The sequence below is a fragment of the Anomaloglossus baeobatrachus genome, chromosome 1 (assembly GCF_048569485.1).
Source record: "Anomaloglossus baeobatrachus isolate aAnoBae1 chromosome 1, aAnoBae1.hap1, whole genome shotgun sequence".
Classification (NCBI taxonomy): domain Eukaryota; kingdom Metazoa; phylum Chordata; class Amphibia; order Anura; family Aromobatidae; genus Anomaloglossus; species Anomaloglossus baeobatrachus.
The window spans coordinates 365178163-365204207 of NC_134353.1; the positions used below are offsets into that span (position 1 = coordinate 365178163).

The 26045-nt window shown below is 46.7% G+C and overlaps 1 protein-coding gene across 2 annotated transcripts in view; it reads left to right on the forward strand.

Annotated features, from left to right (window-relative positions):
• The window catches only part of WRN (WRN RecQ like helicase), a 345122-nt gene that overhangs the window by 213602 nt on the left and 105475 nt on the right, over positions 1-26045 (forward strand). For both annotated transcript variants that reach the window (XM_075352466.1, XM_075352467.1), the window contains one exon: positions 22291-22465. In XM_075352466.1, coding sequence (XP_075208581.1) covers positions 22291-22465 — 175 coding nt within the window. The remainder of the gene's footprint in view (positions 1-22290; positions 22466-26045) is intronic.

Sequence of the window (26045 nt, forward strand, 5' to 3'; positions counted from 1 at the left end):
CGGTTCCGCACCACCTTACATCTCCTCCCTCATCTCTGTCTATCACCCCACCCGTGCCCTCCGCTCTGCTAATGACTTAAGACTTAGTAAAAAAATTTTTTATATATGTATATACATATATGAGAAACGGGTTTTAGCCGCGCTAAAAAACCACTGTTTCCAGGGTATTAACTTAAGATCTCTTTTTTATTACATTATGACTGGCACAACCTCATCAGGTGAGTGTTTCATCTTTATTTTCTTAACGGTTATTACCGGGTAAGACCCTATTTGCGCCTTTTGTTTCCTTATCTCTAGAATGACTTAAGACTGACATCCTCAACAATTCGAACCTCCCACTCCCGTCTTCAAGATTTCTCACGAGCTGCACCTATGCTCTGGAACACACTACCAAGAGAAATCCGATTTAATTCCCAACATCCACACCTTTAAGCGGGCCCTAAATACGCATTTCTTTAGACTAGCCTATCAACTCACTGCCCTGATCTAATCTAGTCCCTTTCTGCCCTTCAAAAAATGTACTTTCAGTTCTTGTCCCCTGTACCTGTATAAATTCTCACCGACTGGTTCATGCAGCTTCTTTTGAATACCCTATTAAATCGATGGCTGGACCATATATGACAAGCTTTTCTCCCCCCCATTCACCTTTTGTGTCTCCCCTATTTCCTCATAGACTGTAAGCTTATGAGCAGGGCCCTCACTCCTCCTGGTATCTTAATTTTGTTATTTTGTATTGTCTCATATTGTCTGTACATGTCCCCTCTTAATTGTAAAGCGCTGCGGAATATGTTGGCGCTATAGAAATAAAACTTATTATTATTATTATTTCTGAAAAAAATCAAGTGATTATACATTGTTCTCTAATTTTGATCTCCAGTGTAAAAAAGCTGCTCCAGAGGTCTTCTTTAACCCCATAGCGACGGCCTAACGTCTCAAGACATCGGAAAAACAGGGTACTTATTGTGTTCCGACGCTTTGAGACGTCAGGCCGGAAAAAGCTTGTAGCGCCCCCCGTGACGGAAAATCTCGGGGGTTTCAGCTAACGGAGGTAGCTGAGACCCCCAAGATTATGAATCGGGGTGTTTTTTTTTGGACCCCGATAATGTCATCACCGGTATACACCGTATACCGCCAATCACATAAAAAAACAAAAAGGCAAATAATACTGATTTCTTTCTCATCTGACATGATCAAACATATCATATGATAAAGAAATATAAGCCCCTAGTGCCCCCAAAGCCCCCGGTACCGGAGAATCAACCCCCTCCACCCCCACCCCCAACGGAACAGCCAAAATGGCGCCGACGCGCGCCGAAAACTGCAGCCGCCACTGGCTCTGCATTCATTTCCCTCCGATCTGAAATGATCAAACATTTCAGATCGCAGGGAAATGTCCTCCCCTGACCCTTCCTCCGGGACACCGGAGCTCTCTGGTCCCCCGGAGCCCCTTCCGGTTCTTCAGAGTCGCCCCCCTTTGCACAGTAGCGCACGGCCGCATTCATCCTGCTCTTTCTGCCGCATGTGACACGTCACATGCGACAGAAAAGTTGTCCCCAGGTCCCACCAGGTCTCCCGCCGTCACCCCCCCAGTCAGCCCCCGGTCTTCCCGCTTACCTGGCTGCTGCTCCGTCCCCGCTATCACTCCGCCTCCTTCTGGAAAGCTGGCGGCGCATGTGCAGACAGCGGCTGTCAGCTGGATCCTTGCAAGCAGGGACGCTGACCTCGCTGCTGCACATGCTGCTGTACTGTGGACCGGGGGAGAGTGAGTGTAGTAATCTGCAGCCACACTCCTCACATGAAGAGCCGGCTGTTCTAGAAAATGGGGGGGTACGTTCTGTGAGTGTGCTCCTCATATTCTGGAATGAGGTTACTGCAGGTCACTCTGCCCTAGGTTGGACCGGGGCAGTGTGAGTGCAGTATTCTCAGATTACTGCACCCACACTGCTCATGGAGAGCTTGCTCTTCCAGAAAATGGGGGATACGTTCCCTGAACGTGCCCACAATATTCTAGAAGGTCCAGAATTGTCGTGGGACCTCCAAAATGGATTACAGCGGCCGGAATTTGTTTATTTTCAATAAATTGGTGAAAGAGGGAATTTTTCTGGGAGTGGTTTTTTCAAATAATTTTTTTTTTTGTCTGTATTTTTTCCTATTACTGACTGGGTTTGTGATATCGGGTATCTGTTTAGATGCCGTGACATCACTAACTCCAGGGCTTGATGCCAGGTGACATTACAGCTGGTATCAACCCCGTATATTACCCCGTTTGCCACCGCACCAGGGTGCGGGATGAGCTGGGGCGAATGGATCTAATGGATGCGCCACTTCTGGGGCGGCTGCGGCCTGCTATTTTTAGGCTTGCGCTCTGATAATGCTAAAGTATGGAAACCATGAATGTGTGAACATGGACCTGCATTACTGCTAAGGAAAATCTAAGAAAAATGAGATATTTAGCATATAGAAATGGCCATTTGTATATCTGCCCAGTTGCCCCTTCACGGCATATCTCGTAACTGGGTACCTAACGCTATTCTGAAGCCTCTCTCTGGGTTAAAAACCTCTTGTGTATGGGCACGTAGGAACCTGCTATATAGAATGAGATTACCTGTGGCAACTGGGGGAGGAATGCACAGTCAGAAGGTATGACCCTCTTGATAGAGACAAAAAAGACTGCCTGCACTCAGCCTCATCGACCTGACGTGTGAACAGGCGCATAACTGAACATGACATAAAATACAAAAAAAGACAGTTTGCGCTCTGATAATGCTAAAGTATGGAAACCATGAATGTGTGAACATGGACCTGCATTACTGCTAAGGAAAATCTAAGAAATCTTCTTTTGTATTTTATGTCATGTTCAGTTATGCGCATGTCATGTTCAGTTATGCGCCTGTTCACACGTCAGGTCGATGAGGCTGAGTGCAGGCAGTCTTTTTTGTTGCTATTTTTAGGCTGCGAAGAGTCCAATAACCATGGCTCTTTCCACCCTGAGAATACCAGACCCCAGCTGTCTGCTTCACCTTGGCTGGTGATCTAATTTGGGGGGGACCCCACGTTTGTTTGTTTGTTTTTTTTTTTTATAAAAAAAATGCCTGGGGAGCCCTCCAAATTGATCACCAGCCAAGGTGAAGCTGTCAGCTGTGGTTTGCAGGCAAAGCTGTCTGCTTTACCCTAGCTGGCTATCAAAAATAGGGGGGCACCCCACGTCGTTTATTTTAATTATTATTTTTTTTGGGGGGGCTAAATAGAAGGCTAGGCACCCTTTAGTGCCACATGAAAGGCACTAAAGGGCGCCAGCTTAGAATATGCAGGGGGTGGGACGTTATATTTGTTTGACATCTATCCATTCATCCATTGTAGCATTTTAGGCTGTGCGCCCACAATCGGGGTTTGCAGCGTTTTGGGCGCAGAGTGTTTTCCCTGCGTCCATAGCGCTGCGTTGTGCAGTAGAAGCACAGTGGAAGGATTTTTAGAAATCCCGTGCCCACTGTGCTTCTCTTCTCCGCAGCATACACTGACCTGTGGTGCAGCTTCCCGAGCCTCAGCATGTCAATTTATGCTGCGGAGACAAGAGTGTTCTCTGCAGGTAGCATAGAGCTCCACAACAGCCTGAACCCAAATCGTGGGCATGAGCAGCTGCGATCTCCCGTGGACAATACTCGCATCTCTGCAGGAAGGCTGACACTGTGTACTAGACGCTGTGTCGCTGGATCATGGCCACATAGCCTAAAAGTGAGAAATTTGTTGCTACAGCAACATTTTTGTGAAGTACCTGTGGATTCAAAATGCTTACTATACTCCTGAATAAAATACAGTTTCCAAAATGGGGTCACTTGTGGGGGGTTTCTGCTGTATAGGTACCCAAGGGGCCCTGCAAATGTGACATGGTGCCCACAATTTATTTCAACTTTTCCAGAATTCAAATGGTGCTCCTTCCATTCCAAGCCCTCCCATTTATCCAAACAGATGTTTTCGGCCACATGTGGGGTATCCCTGTGCTCATAAGACATTGGATAACGACCTGTTTGGTCCATGGTTTGTTGTTGCCTCTTGAAAAAGTAAGAAATTTGATGCTAAAGCAACATTTTTGTGAAAAAAATGAAAATTTTCAATATGGCAACCTAAGCTTATCAAATTCTGTGAAGTACTCTTGGATTCAAACTGCTCACTATACACCTAGATAAAAGCCTTGAGGTGTCTTGTTTCCAGAATGGGGTCACTTATGGGGGACCTCCACTGTTTAGGCTCCTTAGGGTCTTTCCAAATGCAACATAGCGTCCGCTAATGATTCCAGCTAATTGTGCTTTCAAATGGCGCTCTTCCCTTCCGAGCCCTGCTGTGCACCCAAACAGTTGATTTTCATCACACATAAGGTATCAGCATACTCAGGAGAAATTGCACAATAAATCTTATGCTGAATATTTTCCTTTTACACTTGTAAAAAAAAAAAAAAGCTACCTGGTTGAAGTAACAATTTTGTGGTAAAAATGTATTGTTTTTATTTTCACAGCTCAACATTATAAACTTCTGTGAAGAACCTGAGGGTTCAGGGTACTCACCAAACATCTAGATAAATTCCTTCAGGGGTCTATTTTCCAAAATGTGGCCACATGTTGAGGAGCTTGACTGTATAGGTACCTCAGGGGCTCTCCTAAAGCAACATGGCGTCCGCTATTGATTCCAGACAATTTTGCAGTCAAATGGCACTCCTTCCCTTCCGAGCCCTGTCGTGTGCCCAAACAGTTGATTTCCACCACATATAAGGTATCGCCAAACTCAGGATAAATTGCACAATAAATTTCATGGTGATTTTTTTTCCTGTTACCCTTGTGAAAAAAAAAGCTACCTGGTTGAAATAACAATTTTGTGGTAAAATTGTATTTTTTTATTTTCATGGCTCAACGTTATAAAATTCTGTGACGCACCTGGGGGTTCAGGGTACTCACCAAACATCTAGATAAATTCCTTGAGGGGCCTAGTTTCCAAAATGGGGTCACTTGTGCAGGGTTTCTGCTGTTTAGGTACCTTAGGGGACCTCCAAATGCGACATGGTGCCCGCAATCTTTTTCAGCCAAATTTCCTTTCCAAAATTCAAATATTGTTCCTTCCGTTCCAAGCCCTCCCATTTGTCCAAACAAAGGTTTCAGACCACATGTGAGGTATCACCGCGCTCACAAAAAAGTGGGTAACAAACCTTGAGGTCAAATTTTTGGAATTACCTCTTGAAAAAGTGAGAAAATTGATGCTAAAGCCACATTTTTGAGAAAATTCTTAAAATTTTCAATATGACAACGTAACGTTAACAAAATCTGTGAAGTACCTGTGGATCCAAAATGCTCACTATACCCCTAGATAGAAGCCTTGAGGGGTCTAGTTTCCAAAATGGCGTCACTTGTGAGGGGTTTCTTCTGTTTAGGTACCTTAGCGGACCTGTAAATGCAACATTTTGCCCGCAATCTATTTCAGCCAAATTTGCTTTCCAAAATTCAAATATTGCTCCTTCTGTTCCGAGCCCTCCCATTTGTCCAAACAGAGGTTTCTGACCACATGTGAGGTATCAGTGCGTTCATAAGAAAGTGGGGAACAAGTTTTGGGGTCCATTTTGTTGTGTTATTTCTTCTAAAAGTGAATAAATTTGGGTTAGAGCAGAAATTATATACAGAAAAGCATTTTTAATGTAAATAAAAAAAGTCATGCTTTAGGATTTTTTTTTTTTGTTTTACATTTCATCACCTTCTTGTAATTGTTTTACAATTAGCAGCATCATATAGTAATCTTAGCCAAAATCTTGTAGTAATGTGCCCATCCGTGTGCCCTGTAGTAAGGTGCTCATCCTTGTGGTATTGTGCCCAGTAGTATAGTGCCCATCCTTGTTCCCTGTAGTATTGTGCCCAGTAATATTGTTCCAATCCTTGTAGTATTGTGCTCATCCTTGTAGTATTGTGCTCTGTAGTATTCTGCCAATTCCCGTAGTATTGTGGCCATCCCTGTAGTATTCAGCCCATCCCTGTAGTATTCAGCCCATCCCTGTAGTATTGTGGCCATCCCTGTAGTATTGTGGCCATCCCTGTTGTATTGTGGCCATCCCTGTAGTATTCTTCCCATCCCTGTAGTATTCTTCCCATCCCTGTAGTATTTTGCCCATCCCTGTAGTATTCTGCCCATCCCTGTAGTATTCTGCCCATCCCTGTAGTATTCTGCCCATCCCTGTAGTATTGTGGCCATCCCTGTAGTATTGTGGCCATCCCTGTAGTATTCTGCCCATCCCTGTAGTATTCTGCCCATCCCTGTAGTATTCTGCCCATCCCTGTAGTATTCTGCCCATCCCTGTAGTATTCTGGCCATCCCTGTAGTATTGTGGCCATCCCTGTAGTATTCTGCCCACCCTTGTAGTATTGTGGCCATCCCTGTAATATTCTGCCCACCCTTGTAGTATTGTGGCCATCCCTGTAATATTCTGCCCACCCTTGTAGTATTGTGGCCATCCCTGTAGTATTGTGGCCATCCTTGTAGTATTCTACCCATCCCTTGTAGTATTGTGGCCATCACTGTAGTATTCTGCCCATCCCTGTAGTATTGTGGCCATCCCTGTAGTATTGTGGCCATCCCTTGTAGTATTCTGGCCATCCCTGTAGTATTGTGGCCATCACTGTAGTATTCTGGCCATCCCTGTCGTATTGTGGCCATCCCTGTAGTATTCTGCCCATCCCTGTAGTATTCTGCCCATCCCTGTAGTATTCTGCCCATCCTTTAGTAATACGCAAACAAAAAAAAAAAAAATCTCACCTTTCCTACGTTCCCTGTGTGCCCACGATCAGTACTTGCAGAGTTTTGGATGCAGCATGCTTCAGCTGCGTCCATAACCCTGCTATGTATGGTAAAAGCACAGTGGGCATGGGATGTCTAAAAATCCCATGCCCCACTGTGCGTGTACGGCCCGCAGTGAAAACGGAACTGCGGTGTGGCTTCCAGAGGCCGCAGCATGTGAATTTATGCTGCGGCGTCTGAAGCGTCCTCCCTAGGCAGAGCACAGCGAGGAGACCGCAGCGGCCCGAACCCCTGATCGCTGGCACGGGCAGCTGCGGTCTCCTAAGGAGTAGACTTGCGGCCCCGCCGATCAGGACGCGCTGTGTCCAGCACGCAGCGGGTCCTGAACTTGAGCACGTACCTTACCTGCTTGTCGCGGCCCGTGATGATCGCGACTCTGTGCTGAGGGTCGGCGCCGGCAGGAACTTCACTGCATTTGAATCCATTTGCGGTGCAGCGCAGAGGAGCTGTGTCTGGACCAATGGCTGCTGCCTGCCAATCAGATGCAAGGAAGTGACGTCGCTGTATGACGTCACCTCCTTGCATCTGATTGGCAGACAGCAGCAGCAACTGGGATAGAACGGACAGCTCCTTGCGCGGCACCGCAGATGGATTCAAATGCAGTAAAGTTCCTGCCGGCGCCGACCCTCAGCATAGAGCCGCGATTTGTCACGGGGTCTGCGGGCCGCAACAAACAGCCTCAGGGGCCGCATGCAGCCTCAGGGGCCGCATGCGGCCCGCGGGCCGCGTGTTTGAGACCCCTGGGTTAGAGCAACATTTTTAGGTAAAATTTAATTTTTGCTTTTTTTTCATTCCAGATTGCTTTTGTTCATATGAAGCACCTGAAGGGTTAATAAACTTCTTGAATGTGGTTTTGAGTACTTTGGGGGGTGCAGTTTTTAGAATGGTGTCACTTTTGGGTATTTTCTGTCATCTAGGCCTCTCAAAATCACTTCAAATATGATGTGGTCCCTAAAAAAATGGTTTTGTAAATTTTGATGTAAAAATGAGAAATCGCTGGTAAACTTTGAACTCTTCTAACTTCCTAACAAAAAAAAAATTTTGTTTCCAAAATTGTGCTTATGTAAAGTAGGCATGTGGGAAATGTTATTTATTAACTACTTTGTGTCACAGAAATCTCTGGTTTAACGGTATAAAAATTCAAAAGTTGAAAATTGCTAAATTTTTGCCAAAATTCATTTTTTTTCATATAAACGCAAAAAATATTGTCCTAAATTTGGTACTAACATGAAGTCCAATATGTGACGAAAAAACATTCTCAGAATCACCGGGATCCGTTGAAGCGTTCCAGAGTTATAACCTCATGAAGTGACACTGGTCAGAAGTGCAAAATTTGGTGTGGTCATTAAGGGGAAAATTAGCTCTGTCACTAAGGGGTTAAAGGGTTATTTCTGCTCTGCTCAGTTCTGCATCAAGCGGTGAGCTGGTTATGTGTGTGTGTATATATATATATATATATATATATATATATATATATATAATATTGAAGTTAGAGCCTGCAAACTTCAAACAAGAGCAGGATTTATTAACAGATGCATAAATCTTACAAACCAACAAGTTATCCTGCTCAGTTAAATTTTAATAAATTTTCAACATAAAAGTGTGGGTCAATTATTATTCAACCCCTAGGTTTAATATTTTGTGGAATAACCCTTGTTTGCAATTACAGCTAATCGTCTTTTAGAAGACCTGATCAGGCCGGCACAGGTCTCTGGAGTTATCTTGGCCCACTCCTCCATGCAGATCTTCTCCAAGTTATCTAGGTTCTTTGGGTGTCTCATGTGGACTTTAATCTTGAGCTCCTTCCACAAGTTTTCAATTGGGTTAAGGTCAGGAGACTGACTAGGCCACTGCAACACCTTGATTTTTTCCCTCTTGAACCAGGCCTTGGTTTTCTTGGCTGTGTGCATTGGGTCGTTGTCTTGATGGAAGATGAAATGACGACCCATCTTAAGATCCTTGATGGAGGAGCGGAGGTTCTTGGCCAAAATCTCCAGGTAGGCCGTGCTATCCATCTTCCCATGGATGCGGACCAGATGGCCAGGCCCCTTGGCTGAGAAACAGCCCCACAGCATGATGCTGCCACCACCATGCTTGACTGCAGGGATGGTATTCTTGGGGTCGTATGCAGTGCCATCCAGTCTCCAAACGTCACGTGTGTGGTTGGCACCAAAGATCTCGATCTTGGTCTCATCAGACCAGAGAACCTTGAACCAGTCTGTCTCAGAGTCCTCCAAGTGATCATGAGCAAACTGTAGACGAGCCTTGACATGACGCTTTGAAAGTAAAGGTACCTTACGGGCTCGTCTGGAACGGAGACCATTGCGGTGGAGTACGTTACTTATGGTATTGACTAAAACCAATGTCCCCACTGCCATGAGATCTTCCCGGAGCTCCTTCCGTGTTGTCCTTGGGTTAGCCTTGACTCTTCGGACAAGCCTGGCCTCGGCACGGGTGGAAACTTTCAAAAGCTGTCCAGGCCGTGGAAGGCTAACAGTAGTTCCATAAGCCTTCCACTTCCGGATGATGCTCCCAACAGTGGAGACAGGTAGGCCCAACTCCTTGGAAAGGGTTTTGTACCCCTTGCCAGCCTTGTGACCCTCCACGATCTTGTCTCTGATGGCCTTGGAATGCTCCTTTTGTCTTTCCCATGTTGACCAAGTATGAGTGCTGTTCACAAGTTTGGGGAGGGTCTTAATTAGTCAGAAAAGGCTGGAAAAAGAGATAATTAATCCAAACATGTGAAGCTCATTGTTCTTTGTGCCTGAAATTCTTCTTAATACTTTAGGGGAACCAAACAGAATTCTGGTGGCTTGAGGGGTTGAATAATAAATGACCCTCTGAATAAACTTTCACAATTTAAAAAAAATAAATAAAATAAGAAGTAACATTCTTTTTTGCTGCAGTGCATTTCACACTTCCAGGCTGATCTACAGTCCAAATGTCACAATGCCAAGTTAATTCCGAATATGTAAACCTGCTAAATCTGCAGAGGGTTGAATACTACTTGTAGCCACTGTATATATAGGCAGGTAGCAAACGTAGAGTATGTGGGACTCAGCACCAATACTGATGAATAAAACTTGGAACTTTATTGAATCAGATTAAAAAAGACGGTAACAGATCATCCAAAAATCGCCATGCGGCTTGGCGATTTTTGGATGATCTGTGACCGTCTTTTTTAAACTGATTCAATAAAGTTCCAAGTTTTATTCATCCGTATTGGTGCGGAGTCCCACATACTCTCCGTTTGCTACATATATACCGTATTTTTCGCTTTATAAGACGCACCGGAATATAAGACGCACCCCAAACTTAGACATAAAAAAGGTAAAAAAAAGAAAAATGGGGTCCGTCTTATACTCCGGTGTTCTCTTACCGGAGGGGGGCAGCAGTGGTGGTGAAGCGGGGTCACAGGAGGCACAGGTTGTGCTGGCAGGCGCGGCAGGTCAGTGGCAGCGGGGTCCGTGGTTGCAGGTGCCGTGGTTGCAGGCGCGGTGGCGTCCGCGGTGGCAGGATCCGTGGGGTCCGTGGTGGCGGCAGCAGCCGTGGCGTGTGAGCCGTGCAGCAGGCCGGTGCAGTGAGTGTCCGCGGTCCCGGTTCAGTGGTGGCAGCGGCGGCGGCGACTGCTCAGTGGTGGCCGGGACTGCTCAGTGGTGGAGTGTGTCCGCGGTCCCGGTTCAGTGGTGGCAGCGGCGGCGACGGCTCAGTGGTGGGAGTGGCGGCGACGGCTCAGTGGTGGGAGCGGCGGTAACTGCTCAGTGGTGGCAGCGGCAGGGACTGCTCAGTGGTGGCGTGTGTCCGCGGTCCCGGTTCAGTGGTGGCAGCGGCGGCGGCAACTGCTCAGTGGTGGCAGCGGCAGGGACTGCTCAGTGGTGGCAGCGGCAGGGACTGCTCAGTGGTGGCGTGTGTCCGCGGTCCCGGTTCAGTGGTGGCAGCGGCGGCGGCGGCTCAGTGGTGGGAGCGGCGGCAACTGCTCAGTGGTGGCAGCGGCAGGGACTGCTCAGTGGTGGCGTGTGTCCGCGGTCCCGGTTCAGTGGTGGCAGCGGCGGCGGCGGCTCAGTAGTGGGAGCGGCGGCGACGGCTCAGTGGTGGAGTGTGTCCGCGGTCCCGATTCAAGTAATGGCGCCCGGAGCGACGCATGCGCAGATGGAGCTCTCGTCCAAGGGCTCCATCTGCGCACGCGCTGACTCCCGGAGCAGCGCGTGCGCAGATGGAGCTCTCATCCAAGAGCTCCACCGGCGCCATCATTTGAAAGTGGGACCGCGGACAACTGGTAAGCTGCACAGCCGCCCGCCCCGCATGCACAGAGTGGCAGCCAGCAGGCTGCCCGCCCACTCTGCGTACAAGCCGCCGGGTACCTGTGCTTGCGTGCGGTGGCAGCCGGGTACCCATGGCTGTGTGCGGGCGGCAGATGGGTGACTGTGTGAGGGCGGCAGCCGAGTACCTGCACGGGCACCCGACTGCCGCTCGCACACAGCACCCGGCTGCCGCCCGCACACAGCCATGGGTACCCGTCTGCCACCGCATGCAAGCACAGGTACCTGGCTGCCGACCCCACACAGCACCCGCTGCCGCCCGTACACAGCCACGGGTACCCGGCTGCCGCTGCATGCAAGTACAGGTACCCGGGCGCTTGCATGCAGCCACAGGCACCCGCCCGATCGCCTCAGACAGGACCCCCGCCCTCCCCCGCTACCGCTTTATAAGACGCACCCCCCATTTTCCTCCCAAAATTTGGGGAGGAAAAGTGCGTCTTATAAAGCGAAAAATACGGTATATATATCTATATTGTGCTTGCGTCCCAGCAGGTATCAGTAGACATAATGTCACCGACTGTGCTTACTTTTAGATGCAGAAGTGAGTGGAGCACAAGAAATAAAATAATTTACCAGAGTTAAAGATAGTATTGTTTTATGACTTTTGGTGTTAGTTTTTCTTAAACAGAATCCATTCTGTTCATTTTGAACCTCTTTAAGTTCAGCTTGATTCTCAGCAGGTAGCCTTTCACTTAAAAGGTATAGTGGTGAACATGGTTTCCTCAGTAAAGTTTTCCCGAAAAATCCACAGCCTAAGAATTCTATTAGTGTCATCACAATAACATCCCTTTGGTAATCTTTATTCTGAGGAGCTTGCTATCTGAATTGCAGCTGATGCACAGAGACAGAATCGCCCAAAGGCAACTTAGCCTATTTTCCTCAGACATCTATCAAATTTCACCTAAGGTAGAAAAACACACAGATGTTTTCACAGATGGGTAGAGCTTGAGGTCCAAACACAAATTTAATGTCAATAATTTCTCTGAGGGCCTCCTTCAGGTAAGCGGATCATTTTACCAAACATATCATTAGGAGTAAAATGAGTCTGAGGACTCAGTCTGAAAATTCATAGGGTGATAATTGGCATAATTTGTATACTCGGATGGTTTCATGCAGTCTTAAAGACCCACATCCAGTCTAGTTTCACAAACTTTTCCCCATTAACTGTTACCTTGCTGTATTAATACATTTTATTTAAAATATGTTAAAACTAAAACTTCAAAAACATTTTTTTTACCAATTAATCCTTTATATTGGTAGCTATATATATGTACAGTGGGTTCAGAGGATGGATGCTGTATATACAGCCCATGTCACTTGGATCTTGTATATGATGATGTGTATGAGCCTTAAAATTTTTCGTTGCTTTTAATGCAACTGACATACAATGATAATAGAAGTTGTTTTGGAGAATGTTTGTTTTTGTTTCTGCCTTACCTGGGTTATTAATGATATACCAAAGAATGTATCATTTTAATCCTATTTTGCATGGAGCTCACACACTGTAGAAACAGTATGTCACAAAAGTGAATACGGTACATCCCTCATATTTTTGTAAATATTTAATTATATCTTTTCATGGGACAACACTGAAGATATGACACTTTGATACAATGTAAAGTCGTTCACAGCTTGTATAACAGTGTAAATTTGGTGTGCCCTCTTAATAACTCAGCACACAGCCATTACTGTCTAAACTGCTGTCATCAAAAGCGAGTACACCCATAAAGGAAAATGGTCAAATTGTACCCAAAGTGTCAATATTTTGTTTGGCCACTATTATTTTTAAGCACGGCTTAACTCTCTTGAGCATGGACTTCACTAGAACCTCACAGGAGCCACTGGAATCCTCTTCTATTCTCCATAACGACATTTCAGAACTGATGGATGTTAGAGACCTTGAGCTCCTCCACCTTTCGTTGAGGATGCCCCACAGGTGCTCAATAGGGTTTGGGTCTGCAGACCTGTTTGGCCAGTCCAGCACCTTTACCCCTCAGTTTCTTTAGCAAGGCAGTGGTCATCTTGGAAATGTGTTTGGGCTCATAATCATGTTGGAATAATTCCCTGCACCCCAGTGTCTGAAAGGAAACGGAACATCCTCTGCTTTAGTATGTCACAGTACACGATGCCATTCATAGTTCCCTCAGTCATCTGTAGCTCCCCACATCCAGCAGCACTAATGCAGCCCCAAACTATACTTCCCAACAGCATGCTTCACTGTAGACAAAACACACTTATCTTTTTACTTGTTGCTGCCACACACACTTGACCTAATCTGAACAAAATAAGTCTCATTGGACCAGAGGACATGGCTCTAGTCTAGTAATCCATGACTGCTTGTCTTCAGCAAACTGCGAGCTTTATTGTGCATCATCTTTTTAGAAAAGACTTCCTTCTCGGATGACAGCCATACGGACCAATTTGGTATAGTGTGCGTCGTATGGTTTGAGCTCTGACAGGCTGACCCCTTTAACCTCTGCAGCAATGCTCATGGTGAGGCATTTTCTGAGTTGAACCTGTCTTGTTAAACCATTGTGGGGTCTTGACTAAATTTCAGGGATTTTGCAATCTTATAGCATAGGCCATCTTTATGTCGAGCAACAATTTTTTCGCTGCGTTTTTGCGCATTTTTCAGGTGCGTTTTTGCTCAGAAAACTGCATGACTTTGCTTCCCCAGCAAAGTCTGAGTTTTCATTTTTGCTGTCTGAACACATCGGGGTTTTTTTTAGCTGCGTTTTTGTGGTGCCCACAAAAACGCAGCATGTCAATTATTTTTGCGTTTTTCACTGCGTTTTCCACCCATTGAGTTCAATGAGATGTTCAAAAACGCAATGAAAACCGCAAATTGCAAATATAGCTGCGTTTTAGTGAGTTTTTATGACTAAAAACGCAGCTATAAACGCAAGGGGTGGGTAGTAAAGTGACATGTACAGGAAGAGGATTCCTTCTGTTAGTAGACACAGAAGCGTGAATCCTCCCGGTACCACCACGGCTGCCTCCACCTCCTGTCCTGTGCCATGTCCGCTCCCGTGCGGGAGGTGGAAGCGGCTGCTAAATCAAAAGTGAACAGTAGAAAAATCTCATACTCACCTGTCTAAAGACTCCCAGTGCCATGTCCGCTCCCAGCTCCTCTTCCCGGTACCGCCACCCTCTCTCTGGCTGTGTGCCGGCTCCCAGGCATGTACGATAGCTGCAGGACCTGGCGGTGATCACCTGATGCGGTCACCTGACGCATCAGCTGATCGTAAGTCTCGCGGTGACGCCAGCTTTTTACCGCCTGGACGGCTATCAGCTGATGCCGTCAGGAGGCTTCATCAGCTGATTACCGGCAGCTCCTGCAGCGGTCAGACTGGAATCAGCATGGACGTGTGTAGTTGTTTTTTTGTTTTGTTTTTGTTTTGTTTTTTTGCACTGATGCATCAGCCTAGACTGTACAGCGAGCGAGCGCCGAGTAACTGATTCCCCGGCGCTTGCAGTCAGTTCATGACAGCTGTAGACAGGCCATGCTGATCTCTGGAGTTCAGGTGGGAGCACCAGAGATCACCCGCCTGTCTGCAGCTGTCATGAACTGAACCGCAATCACCAAGGAATCAATCACTCGGCGCTCGCTGTACAGTCTCGGCTGCACGCCGGAGCTCAGGTGAGAGCTCCGAAGTGCAGTGCAGGTACCTGAATCCAGGCCTGGCATTATTCGAGTTTCCTCCGGTAGCCAGTCCAACGCTGCACAGAAGTGTGTAGTTTTTGGGGTGTTTTTTGCACCGATGCATCAGCTGATTGTATAAAAGCCGTTTATACAATCAGCTGCTGTCATGTGATTCAGGCCCTTGAACCTGACACATCATCTGATCGCTTTACCTTCCAGCAAACCGATCAGATGATATTGGATCCGGTTTGGACGGCGCGGGACCCTTGACCCAGGATTACTGCGGAGTGGGGTTCTTTATTTCAATAAAGATGAAGTCACTAATTGTGTTGTGTTTCTAATAAAAATATTTTTCTGTGTGTTGTTTTTTTTTTCTTTACTAGAAATTCATGGTGGCCATGTCTAATATTGGCGTGACACCATGAATTTCGGGCTTAGGGCCAGCTTATAATACACAGCTAGCCCTAACACCATTATTACCCAGCGAGCCACCCGGCATCAGGGCAGCTGGAAGAGTTGGATACAGCGCCAGAAGATGGCGCTTCTATGAAAGCGCCAGTTTCTGGAGTGGCTGCGGACTGCAATTTGCAGCGGGGGTGCCCAGAAAGCTTGGGGACCATGCATTGCGTATTCCAATCCCCAGCTGCCTAGTTGTACCTGGCTGGACTCAAAAATTGGGCGAAGCCCACATCTTTTTTTTTTTTTTTTTTTTTTTTTTTAAATTATGTCATGAAATTCATGAAATAATTTAAAAAAAAAAAAGGGCTTCCCTATGTTTTTGGTTCCTAGCTGGGTACAAATAGGCAGCTGGGGGTTGGGTCAGCCCGTACCTGCCTGCTGTACCCAGCTAGCATACAAAAATATGGCGAAGCCCACGTCATTTTTTTAGGGGAGCGAAGAAATCCTGCATACAGTCCTGGATGGAGGATGCTGAGCCTTGTAGTTGAACATATTGAAGATTGAAGAAGGAAATGACATCAGACCTTTTTTCTTGTTTTTTTTTTTTTCTTCTACAATCTTTAACCCCTTCAGCCCCAAGCCTATTTTGACCCTAAAGACCCAGGACATTTTTTGCAATTTTGACCAGTGTCACTTTATGAGGTTATAACTCTGGAACGCTTCAACGGATTCCGGTGATTCTCAGATTGCTTTTTCGTGACACATTGGGCTTCATGTTAGTGGTAAATTTAGGCCGATATTTTTTGCGTTTCTTTGTGAAAAAAACGGAAATTTCGCGAAAATTTGGAAAATTTTGTAATTTTCAAACTTTTATTTTTTATGCTCTAAAACCAACGAGACATATGACATAAAATAATTAATAAATAACATTTCCCACATGTCTACTTTACATCAGAACAATTTTGGGAAAAAAAAAAAAATTAAGGAAGTTATAGGGGTTCAACGTTTATGAGCAATTTCTCATTTTTACAACAAAATTTACAAAGCCACTTTTTTTAGGGCCCACATCACATTTGAAGCGATTTTGAAAGGTCTACATGACACAACACCCAAAAGTGACACCATTCCAAAAACGGCACCCCTCAGGCTACTCAAAACCACATTCAAGAAGGTTATTAACCCTTCAGGTGCTTCACAGTGACTAAAGCAATGTGGAAGGAAAAAATGAACATTTTACTTTTTGCAACAAAAATGTTAATTTAGCCTCAAATATTGCATATTCACAAGGGTAGCAGGATTAAATGAACCCCCAAAATTTGTTGGGCAATTTCTACTGAGCACGCAGATACCTCATATATGGTGAAAAACCACTGTTTGGGCGCACGGCAGGACTCGGAAGGGAAGGAGCGCCATTTGACTTTTTTGAACAGAAAATTAGCTGGAATCGTTAGTCGCACCATGTTGCGTTTGGAGAGCCCCTGAGGTGCTGAAACAGTGGAGCTCCCCCACATGTGACCCCATTTTGGAAACTAGACCCCTCATGGAATTTATCTAGATGTTTATTGAGCACTTTGAGCCTCTGGGGGCTTCACAAAATTTAATAGAGTTGAGCCGTGAAAATAAAAAAAAATGTTTTTTTTACCACAAAATTGTTACTTCAACCAGGTTGCTCTTTTTTCACAAGGGTATCAGGAAAAATTGCACCATAAAATGTATTGTGCAATTTCTCCTGAGTACACAGACACCTCATATGTGGTGGAAATCAAATATTTGGGCGCACAGCAGGGCTCGGAAGGCAAGGAGCGTCATTTGATGTTTCAAACGCAAAATTGTCTGGGATAATTAGCGTATTCCATGCTGTGTTTGGAGACCCCCTGAGGTGTCGAAACAGTGGAGATCCCCCACATGTGACCCCATTTTGAAAACTAGACCCCCATGGCATAGAAAAAAAAAAACAGGGCGCACGCACGAATGTTCTGCAAAAAAGGGGGGGGGACTAGGCGGGATGGAAAAAAGAAGTCCTGTCCAAAGTCGAGTACGACTGCAGGACGATTGCTGATCAGGTACCTAATTGTTCAAGTTTTGTTTTTGTTTTGTTTTTTTTATTTGGGGTGCACAAAAAAAGCAAAAACTAGAGCAACAATTACATACCTGATTAGCACTTGGCGGCAAGCAGGTGGGGGATTGGGGGGGGAGAGGGAGTGGGAGATGCGATTGGGGATAGTTAGAAAAGAGCCATGAACAATACTTACAGGATGGATCAGAACAGCGGCAGATGGGGGGGCGGCATATAATGGGAGCATCTGTGATTGTGAGACGGAGGCAGCTGGGATAGGGTGGAGGCGGCTGGGATAGGGTGGGGGCAGATGGGAGAGGGCGCAGTGGATGCAGGAGCGGCAGAGGTTGGGGGGGATGGGTGGGAAGGGGAGTGGGAGGTGAGATTGGGGATAGTTACCCTACAGGATGGATCTAGGCAGTAGGATCACAGGAGATGAAGGAGGCAGCAGATCGGGGAGGGTGAGAGGTGGGAGGGGGAGCGCAGCGCAGATCACGGAAGAGACAGGTGAGCAGAGCACAGATCACGGGGGTGAGAGGTGAGGGAGAGCGGACAGCAGATCATGGGGGTGACAGGTGAGGGAGTACAGCTCACGGGGGTGACAGGTGAGGGAGCGCAGATCACGGGGGTGGGTGACAGGTGAGGGAGCGCAGATCACGGGGGTGACAGGGGAGGGAGCACACATCACGGGGGTGACAGGGAAGGGAGCACACATCACGGGGGTGACAGGTGAGGGAGCACAGATCACAGGGGTGACAGGTGAGGGAGCACAGATCACGGGGGTGACAGGTGAGGGAGCACAGATCACGGGGGTGACAGGTGAGGGAGCACAGATCACGGGGGTGACAGGTGAGGGAGCACAGATCACGGGGGTGACAGGTGAGGGAGCACAGATCACGGGGGTGACAGGTGAGGGAGCACAGATCACGGGGGTGACAGGTGAGGGAGCACAGATCACGGGGGTGACAGGTGAGGGAGCACAGATCACAGGGATGACAGGTGAGGGAGCACAGATCACGGGGGTGACAGGTGAGGGAGCACAGATCACGGGGGTGACAGGGGAGGGAGCGCACATCACGGGGGTGACAGGGGAGGGAGCGCACATCACGGGGGTGGCAGGGGAGGGAGCACAGATCACGGGGGTGACAGGTGAGGGAGCACAGATCACGGGGGTGACAGGTGAGGGAGCACAGATCACGGGGGTGACAGGTGAGGGAGCACAGATCACGGGGGTGACCGGTGAGGGAGCACAGATCACGGGGGTGACAGGTGAGGGAGCGCAGATCACGGGGGTGACAGGGGAGGGAGCACAGATCACGGGGGTGACAGGTGAGGGAGCACAGATCACGGGGGTGACAGGTGAGGGAGCACAGATCACGGGGATGACAGGTGAGGGAGCACAGATCACGGGGGTGACAGGTGAGGGAGCGCAGATCACGGGGGTGACAGGGGAGGGAGCACAGATCACGGGGGTGACAGGTGAGGGAGCACAGATCACGGGGGTGACAGGGGAGGGAGCGCACATCACGGGGGTGACAGGGGAGGGAGCGCACATCACGGGGGTAACAGGGGAGGGAGCGCACATCACGGGGGTGACAGGGGAGGGGGCGGTTAGCCGATCATGGGGGTGAGAGGTGGGGGGGAGCGAGCAGCACATAACGGAGGAGAGGGGATGCGCAGCATATAACGGAGGGGAGGGGGCGGGCAGCACATAACTGAGAGGGGGCGCGCAGCACATAACGGAGGAGAGGGAGCGGGCAGCACATAACGGAGGAGAGGGGATGCGCAGCACATAGCGGAGGAGAGGGGGCGGGGCCGGGCAGCACATAACGGAGGAGAGGGGGCGGGGCCGGGCAGCACATAAGGGAGGAGGAAGCGGGCAGCCGATCTCGAGTGGAGGGGGCTGGCAGCACATCACGGAGGTGAGGGGACGAGCAGCCGATCACGAGGGAAAGGGGCCGTGCAGCAGATCGGGGGGAGCGGTGGCGGATCGGGAGGTGTGAGGGTGCGGGCAGCAGATACGAGGGGTGCGGGTGCGGGCAGCAGATCGGGGAGATAGGTGGCAGATCGCGGAGGGCAGCGGCGGCGGCGGATCGGGAGGCTTTTCGCCAGTTTCATACAGTGCAATGGCAGCGCGGCAACTTCCGGGTCCCATGCTCCGGTCACATAACAGCATGGGACCGGATCTTGTCGCCCTGCCATTGCACTGTATACACTCACTGTGCTGGCTTGCTGTAGGGCCGACAAGTGAAGCTGATGGGGGCGGTCACCGGCAACAGGTCCACTGTGATTGGAGAGATCGGTCACAAGGCCGATCTCTCCAATCAGAGCTACTGGAGCTGGGGGAGGGTGATCCAGTGAGGTCACCCAGCTCCAGCCAATGGCCAGTGCTATAGCTGCACTGGCCAGGGCTGGATTTCAATGTTTCAGTCACTTTAAATGGCTGGAACATTACAGTGGCTGTGATTGGTTGAGCGGCGTTCGTCAGCCAATCACAGCCTCCGTAGGTCCGGGGAGGAGGCAGAAACCCCTCCTGAGGTCAGGTACAGGTCCCCTCCTCCCCGAATCTGCGATTTGTGTTACCCGATTGCAATCACCGGAGGCTCCGGTGCCGCGATTCCGCCATGACGGAAAGATCCTTGGTCTTTAAGGCCCAGGGCACCATGACGGATCTTTCCGTCCATGGTCGGGAAGGGGTTAATGGCATTGCTCACTGATAAAAAAAACGCACCAAAACGCAGTAAAAACGCATGCGATTTTTGCCGCTTTTTTTGCGGTTGCGTGTTTGTGCGTTTTTGCCGAACAAAACGCACAAACGCAGCATAAAAAAAACGCAGTGTGTGAACTTAGCCTTACTGGCTGCAGATTAACAGTGAGGATTAAGGCTCATTCAGACATCCATGATATTTCACAAATGCAAAAAATGGTTTGATTTTCATAGTGAGACCAATCTAATTCAAGTGCTGTATCAAATGGCTCTCATAAAACATCATTAAAGATGTGTTTCAATGTATCCCCCTGTAGGGAAGAAGGACAAGACACAATGCGGTGCTTTTTCTGAGCGTAGTAAATATTTAAACTTATGTTGGCAATGTATGTAATTACTGCACGCCCTTATAGTGAGCACAAAAGGCTCATGTAAAATATATCCTTATTACTGTTGTTCTGGTCTGCTGCCCGATCAAAGTGCTGTGAATAAGCCCCCCTTTCGGAGACACCACAGATGAGTCTAAAAAGGTTCAATAGATTGCATACGGCGCTTCCAATATATCCAACCTCGATAAGGTTGATCTTGATAAATCTCCTTTAGGATGGAAAGTAGACTATAAAAAGACTTGTTGAGATCCCAAATGTGGACTTGGCTATAGAACTGGTGCACATTATTATTATTATTTTTTTTTAAATATGTTTTTAACCTGAGAAGGCTTCATGAATAGAGACGAAAAGCTTTGTTTTATTATATACACATATATGTATTTTTTATTAAAATAATCTATCAAGATCTACCTTATCGAGGCTGGATATATTGGAAGCTCCCTATGCAATCTATTGCATCTTATTATTGATATGTTGTAAATTGTAGATGAGATCTTTAGAGTCCACCCACTAATGCAGGCCACGTAATTTTAAGTGATGTCTTCCCCGATTTTCCTTATCATTTATGGCTTACAAGAGGAATCTATGCTAATGAATCAAGCACAGCCTGGTGGGAATGTATCTTACCTTCCAGGAATTGGGGGGCACTCCTAGACGAAGCACACAAGCTGCAAAACGCGCATCAGTGTTGGTGGGGGCCGCTGTACTGATACCCGCTGTGGATATACTATATTGTGGTAATATTGTGTATGTTTTTCAACTCTAAACTTCACTGCCTCTTGTTTTACGTATAGTAATTGATGTGTGATACACCTTTACTTTTATTAGCGGCTGTGATTCTTATCTGCTTAACATACACATATGTATAATAGTTTTTTCCTATTATCCCTGTAGTATATGGTGGTGTGATTACTTTAGCACAAAGTGCCATGTCCCCCATGTGAAAACTCCATCCGTCTTCTGGGTGGTTCCATTTGATAATTCATGATATTTTTAAAATGTTCTCAATAAAGAATATATTTTTTTAAACATATATATTGCATATTGCTTGCTTTAGTGCTACTTTTGGTGTCTTCCAGGGATTGGACAACATTTGTATGGGCTTGAACTTGGATGTCAACCTGGTGGACATCTGCTCGCAAATCAGATAGTTCTGTGCAGTCTATGTTCTCAATATCCTCTCTAGTGCTAAGTTTCTGCAGCAGGATGTTTTTTCTTTTTTCTTTTTCTACTTTTTGTCCAGTTTATAGAGCTCTGGTAAATTATAGTAGACTGTTGGGGGAGCAGAGACAAAACTCAACTTCACTCCTCCATAGACAAACCATGCCAACACAATGTATTTTAAGCTCAGGCCAACCCACCGAGATTTTCAAGCCAAAAGATGCTTCAGAAAACCTTGGTTGTTTTTTCCTAAGGCTTTTTTTTTCGCAGGTCTTTTTAAAGCTTTTGCTGAAATGTTTTCTTACTTCCATTCGCCTGTCATTTTTTTTTTTAAAACCGTTCAATACTGTTGAAACCACTTGCATTTGTCTAAGCAAAAACGCTCAAAGACATTCAGGCATTTCCGGATATCTGTTGAGCTTTTGCAATGACTTGTATTGAAAAGTACATAGCGTCTTCTGAGCTGAAAACGTCAGAAGAATGTATATGCCATTACTTATAACCGCATGACGCCTATCCGGTTAGAAAAAAACATTCAAAAGTCTAAATATGTGCACAGCAAGCCGCTTTTACATAGAAATGACAATGTTCATTTTTGAGCATTTTCTGATTCGATGACACAATCTGCTTGAAAACAACTTTGTGCATCTTAACAATTACCAGACATTGACCTTGATACTTAACATGGATTACAAATGGTTAAACAGAATAGCCAAGACAATTGTGAAATGTATTTATCTTGGTGGCTGTAATGAAAGATACCATTTTAAACCTTTTATCTCTCATAGGCCTGGCTGGGAATTTGACGGTGCTGCTATTGTGTATTGCCCCTCCAGAAAAACATCAGAACAGGTCACTGCAGAATTATACAAGCTGGGCATTTCGTGTGGCACTTACCATGCTGGTATGGGGATCAAGGCTAGAAGAGATGTACATCATCGCTTCATGCGAGATGAAATACAGGTACAGTTTTGGCTTTACTGGTGTTTGAATTGTAATGTTATGGCTAAAGACACACGACAAGAAAAACGGAGCGAGTGGAATGCGATAAAAAAATCGTTTTCCACTCGGACAAATGTTACTCAGTGGGGCCGCTCCCATGAGCGATTTTTTTTTTTTTTGTCATCCCTAATCGAACTGAGAAAACAATCGCAGCATTCTGTGGGTGGAATCAGATTTAGTTTTCTCTCACACCCATACAAGTCTATGGGTGCAAGAAAAACATTGCATTGTACTCGCATTACAGAGGAGAGCAGTGAGATCTACACATTAGCTGTCAATGGAGGAGATAGGGAGATTAGTCCCTCCCTCTCCTCCGCATTGCGCGCCCTGTCCTCCGCGGCTATGCTGCGATTGCAGGTTTGCATCACAGTGGCATGACACTTGATTACGCTCCAGCAAAGCGGGAGCCGAGTGTCATGAGATGCAATCGCATTAATGCTCATGTGGCCCCAGCCTATACTAAAGTCAGATACACTACTGTATTCTAGTTGTTGCTACATGGACTTAAACCATTGGTTCATTCATATGTATAGAAAACCAAAATGAGTTTTTCCACCAATTATATGTATTTAGTCCACAGTGTAGGTGACAATTGTTGCATTAGTGAGTGTTCAACTGATGAAATTCCCACTGATCTTTTATAAAGAGTCATCAGACCCCAGACTTGCTTCTTGGTTAACGGTAGTAAGTTGTGTGGAGCGATGGTTAATGAGTCTACGGGCCTGTGCAACTTGAACTATTTTATTTTTCTACTGATTTAGTAGCCATCTGGAGCCCTGGACAATTATAGGAACTTCCACTACAGACAACAATCCATATTCATTAGCTATGTATAAACACGCCCCCTCCACTGATTTGTAGTTTTCTGTCTACAGTGAATACAGAAAGCTGCCAATCGGTAGTATGGGTGGAGCTATATTGAAGCAGAAATAGCAAAATACCAAATAGATCCAAAGTATTCACAGTAGCAGATAGCTGGATCATAGAACTGACATCAAGGAAAAAAACCTAAAATATAACCTTTATTGGGTAATCCTAAAAAGTGAAAACCAGGTTCACTAATGTAAAAACGTGAGGATAAAAAGAGATGGGCTTGGTCATCAAAATCAATAATGCCAATACTCCAAGCAGGGCATACAACAAGAACCCAGCATATAACCACCCTTGGTCAGACAAGCACAAATTCCCAGAGATCCTCCTATTAAATATTCACAAGCCCCCTATAGAGACCGGGGTTATGGGGGTACCTGGGATAAGAAATTCAGAGTGCCGCCTGGAAATGCATACCATAGATACTGAATCCCAATATAAGGGAACGGTCTTACCAGATCCGAAGGCGGGCTTTCAGGGCTTATATGATAGGTTCAGGATCAATAGGTGGCTGTCAACCAGCTCTTTAAATCCCAAACACAGCCTTAAGGTCCAGTCACACTAAGCAACTTACCAGCGATCCCAACAACGATAGGGATCGCTGGTAAGTTGCTAGGAGGTTGCTGGTGAGATGTCACACTGCGACGCTCCAGCGATCCCACCAGCAACCTGACCTGGCAGGGATCGCTGGAGCGTGGCTACACGAGTTGCTGGTGAGCTCACCAGCAACCAGTGACCAGCCCCCAGCGCCGCGTGGAAGATGCTGCGCTTGGTAACTAAGGTAAATATCGGGTAACCAACCCGATATTTACCTTGGTTACCAGTGCACGCAGCTACACGTGCAGAGAGCAGGGAGCAGCGCACACCGCTTAGCGCTGGCTCCCTGCTCTCCTAGTTACAGCACACATCGGGTTAATTACCCGATGTGTGCTGCAGCTAAATGTGCACAGAGCAGGGAGCAGCGCACAATGCTTAGCGCTGGCTCCCTGCTCTCCTAGCTACAGCACACATCGGGTTAATTAACCCGATGTGTCCTGCAGCTACATGTGCACAGAGCAGGAGCCGGCACTGACAGTGAGAGCGGCGGAGGATGGTAACAAAGGTAAATATCGGGTAACCAAGGACAGGGCTTCTTGGTTACCCGATGTTTACATTGGTTACCAGCCTCCGCAGAAGCCGGCTCCTGCTGCCTGCACATTTAGTTGTTGCTGTCTCGCTGTCACACACAGCGATGTGTGCTTCACAGCGGGACAGCAACAACTAAAAAATGGCCCAGGACATTCAGCAACAACCAACGACCTCACAGCAGGGGCCAGGTTGTTGCTGGATGTCACACACAGCAACATCGCTAGCAACGTCACAAAAGTTGTTCGTTAGCAATGATGTTGCTAGCGATGTTGCTTAGTGTGACGGGGCCTTTAGATGAACCTCATAGCAGGCGGATGAAACACATACTTCCGACGCGTTTCATTAAATTCTTCAGGGGAGTCCAATAATGTTCAAAATAGTCTGCCAGTGTTGACCGCTCATGGCAGTATAAATCCACAATTGCCCAAGCTCACAGTAGAAAGAATAGGGGTTTCAACATAAGCTCTATAAACATATAGCCAGCCAATAATAGTGCCCCAAAATCTCAATACATACCGCACACGTCTTTGTACCTCAGGACGATAATCAAATATGCCGTGCTTAGCGTCCACGGGCAGCGCCATTTTATAACCTGGGCGCATGCGCATATGGGTCGTCCTTGTCAGTGACGTGCGCTCCCAGAGAACAACAAACCGGAAGTGCCCACGTCACTGAATACCGCATCACAAAGATATGCCGACGGTCTCACCTGATGAGATCACATCCGGTGAGTGAAACGCAAGCTAGAATATGCTGGACGTAGAGGCGGCGTAGTCATAGAGACATGACGCCACCACGGTAATAACATTGCGCTTCATAGAAAATATAAATACTCATGTGGGTACAAGACCCAAGCATGTTAGGTATAGTACAGCAACGTAATGGATAAGGCTTAATGTCAAAATTGCAAAACGGCACGAACAGGGGTACCAGTGGATGGAGCTTAATAACAAGAATCCAGAACCGGGGGGAGTGTGGGAAAAAAAAATTATTGATTTTGATGACCAAGCCGATCTTTTTTTATCCTCACGTTTTTAGATTAGTAAACCTGGTTTTCACTTTTTATGATTACCCAATAAAGGTTATATTTTAGGTTTTTTTCCTTGATTCTGTTCTTTGATGGAGCTATACTGAGCTCAGCATTCAGGTAACTGATAGATCTGCAGCAGAGAAATCCGTTATTTTATCAAAACTTCAGCAAGTAGCCCAGTAAGAGTAAAATTGTGCATCAGATTTTGTCTTGGCCTTGCAATAGAACACTCTATTCAGGCGTTAAGTTGTACAATTTCTGAAGTCAAGATGATGTCCAGAAGGTGGTAAGGAACATTTAAGTATACAAGTTAATTTTGTCATTGGGGCAAAGTGCAGGCAGCATGGATATTAGGTTAGGGGTCAAGTTCATTTGTTTTTCTAATACAATTGTGCTTGGACGACCATTGTCAGTTGAAGATATTGTAACACGAGACCATGACTCTATAGAGAACTATTGTTTCAAAAGATTTCAAAACGTCACCCAAAAGTACCAAAAGCAACCAAGATGGTA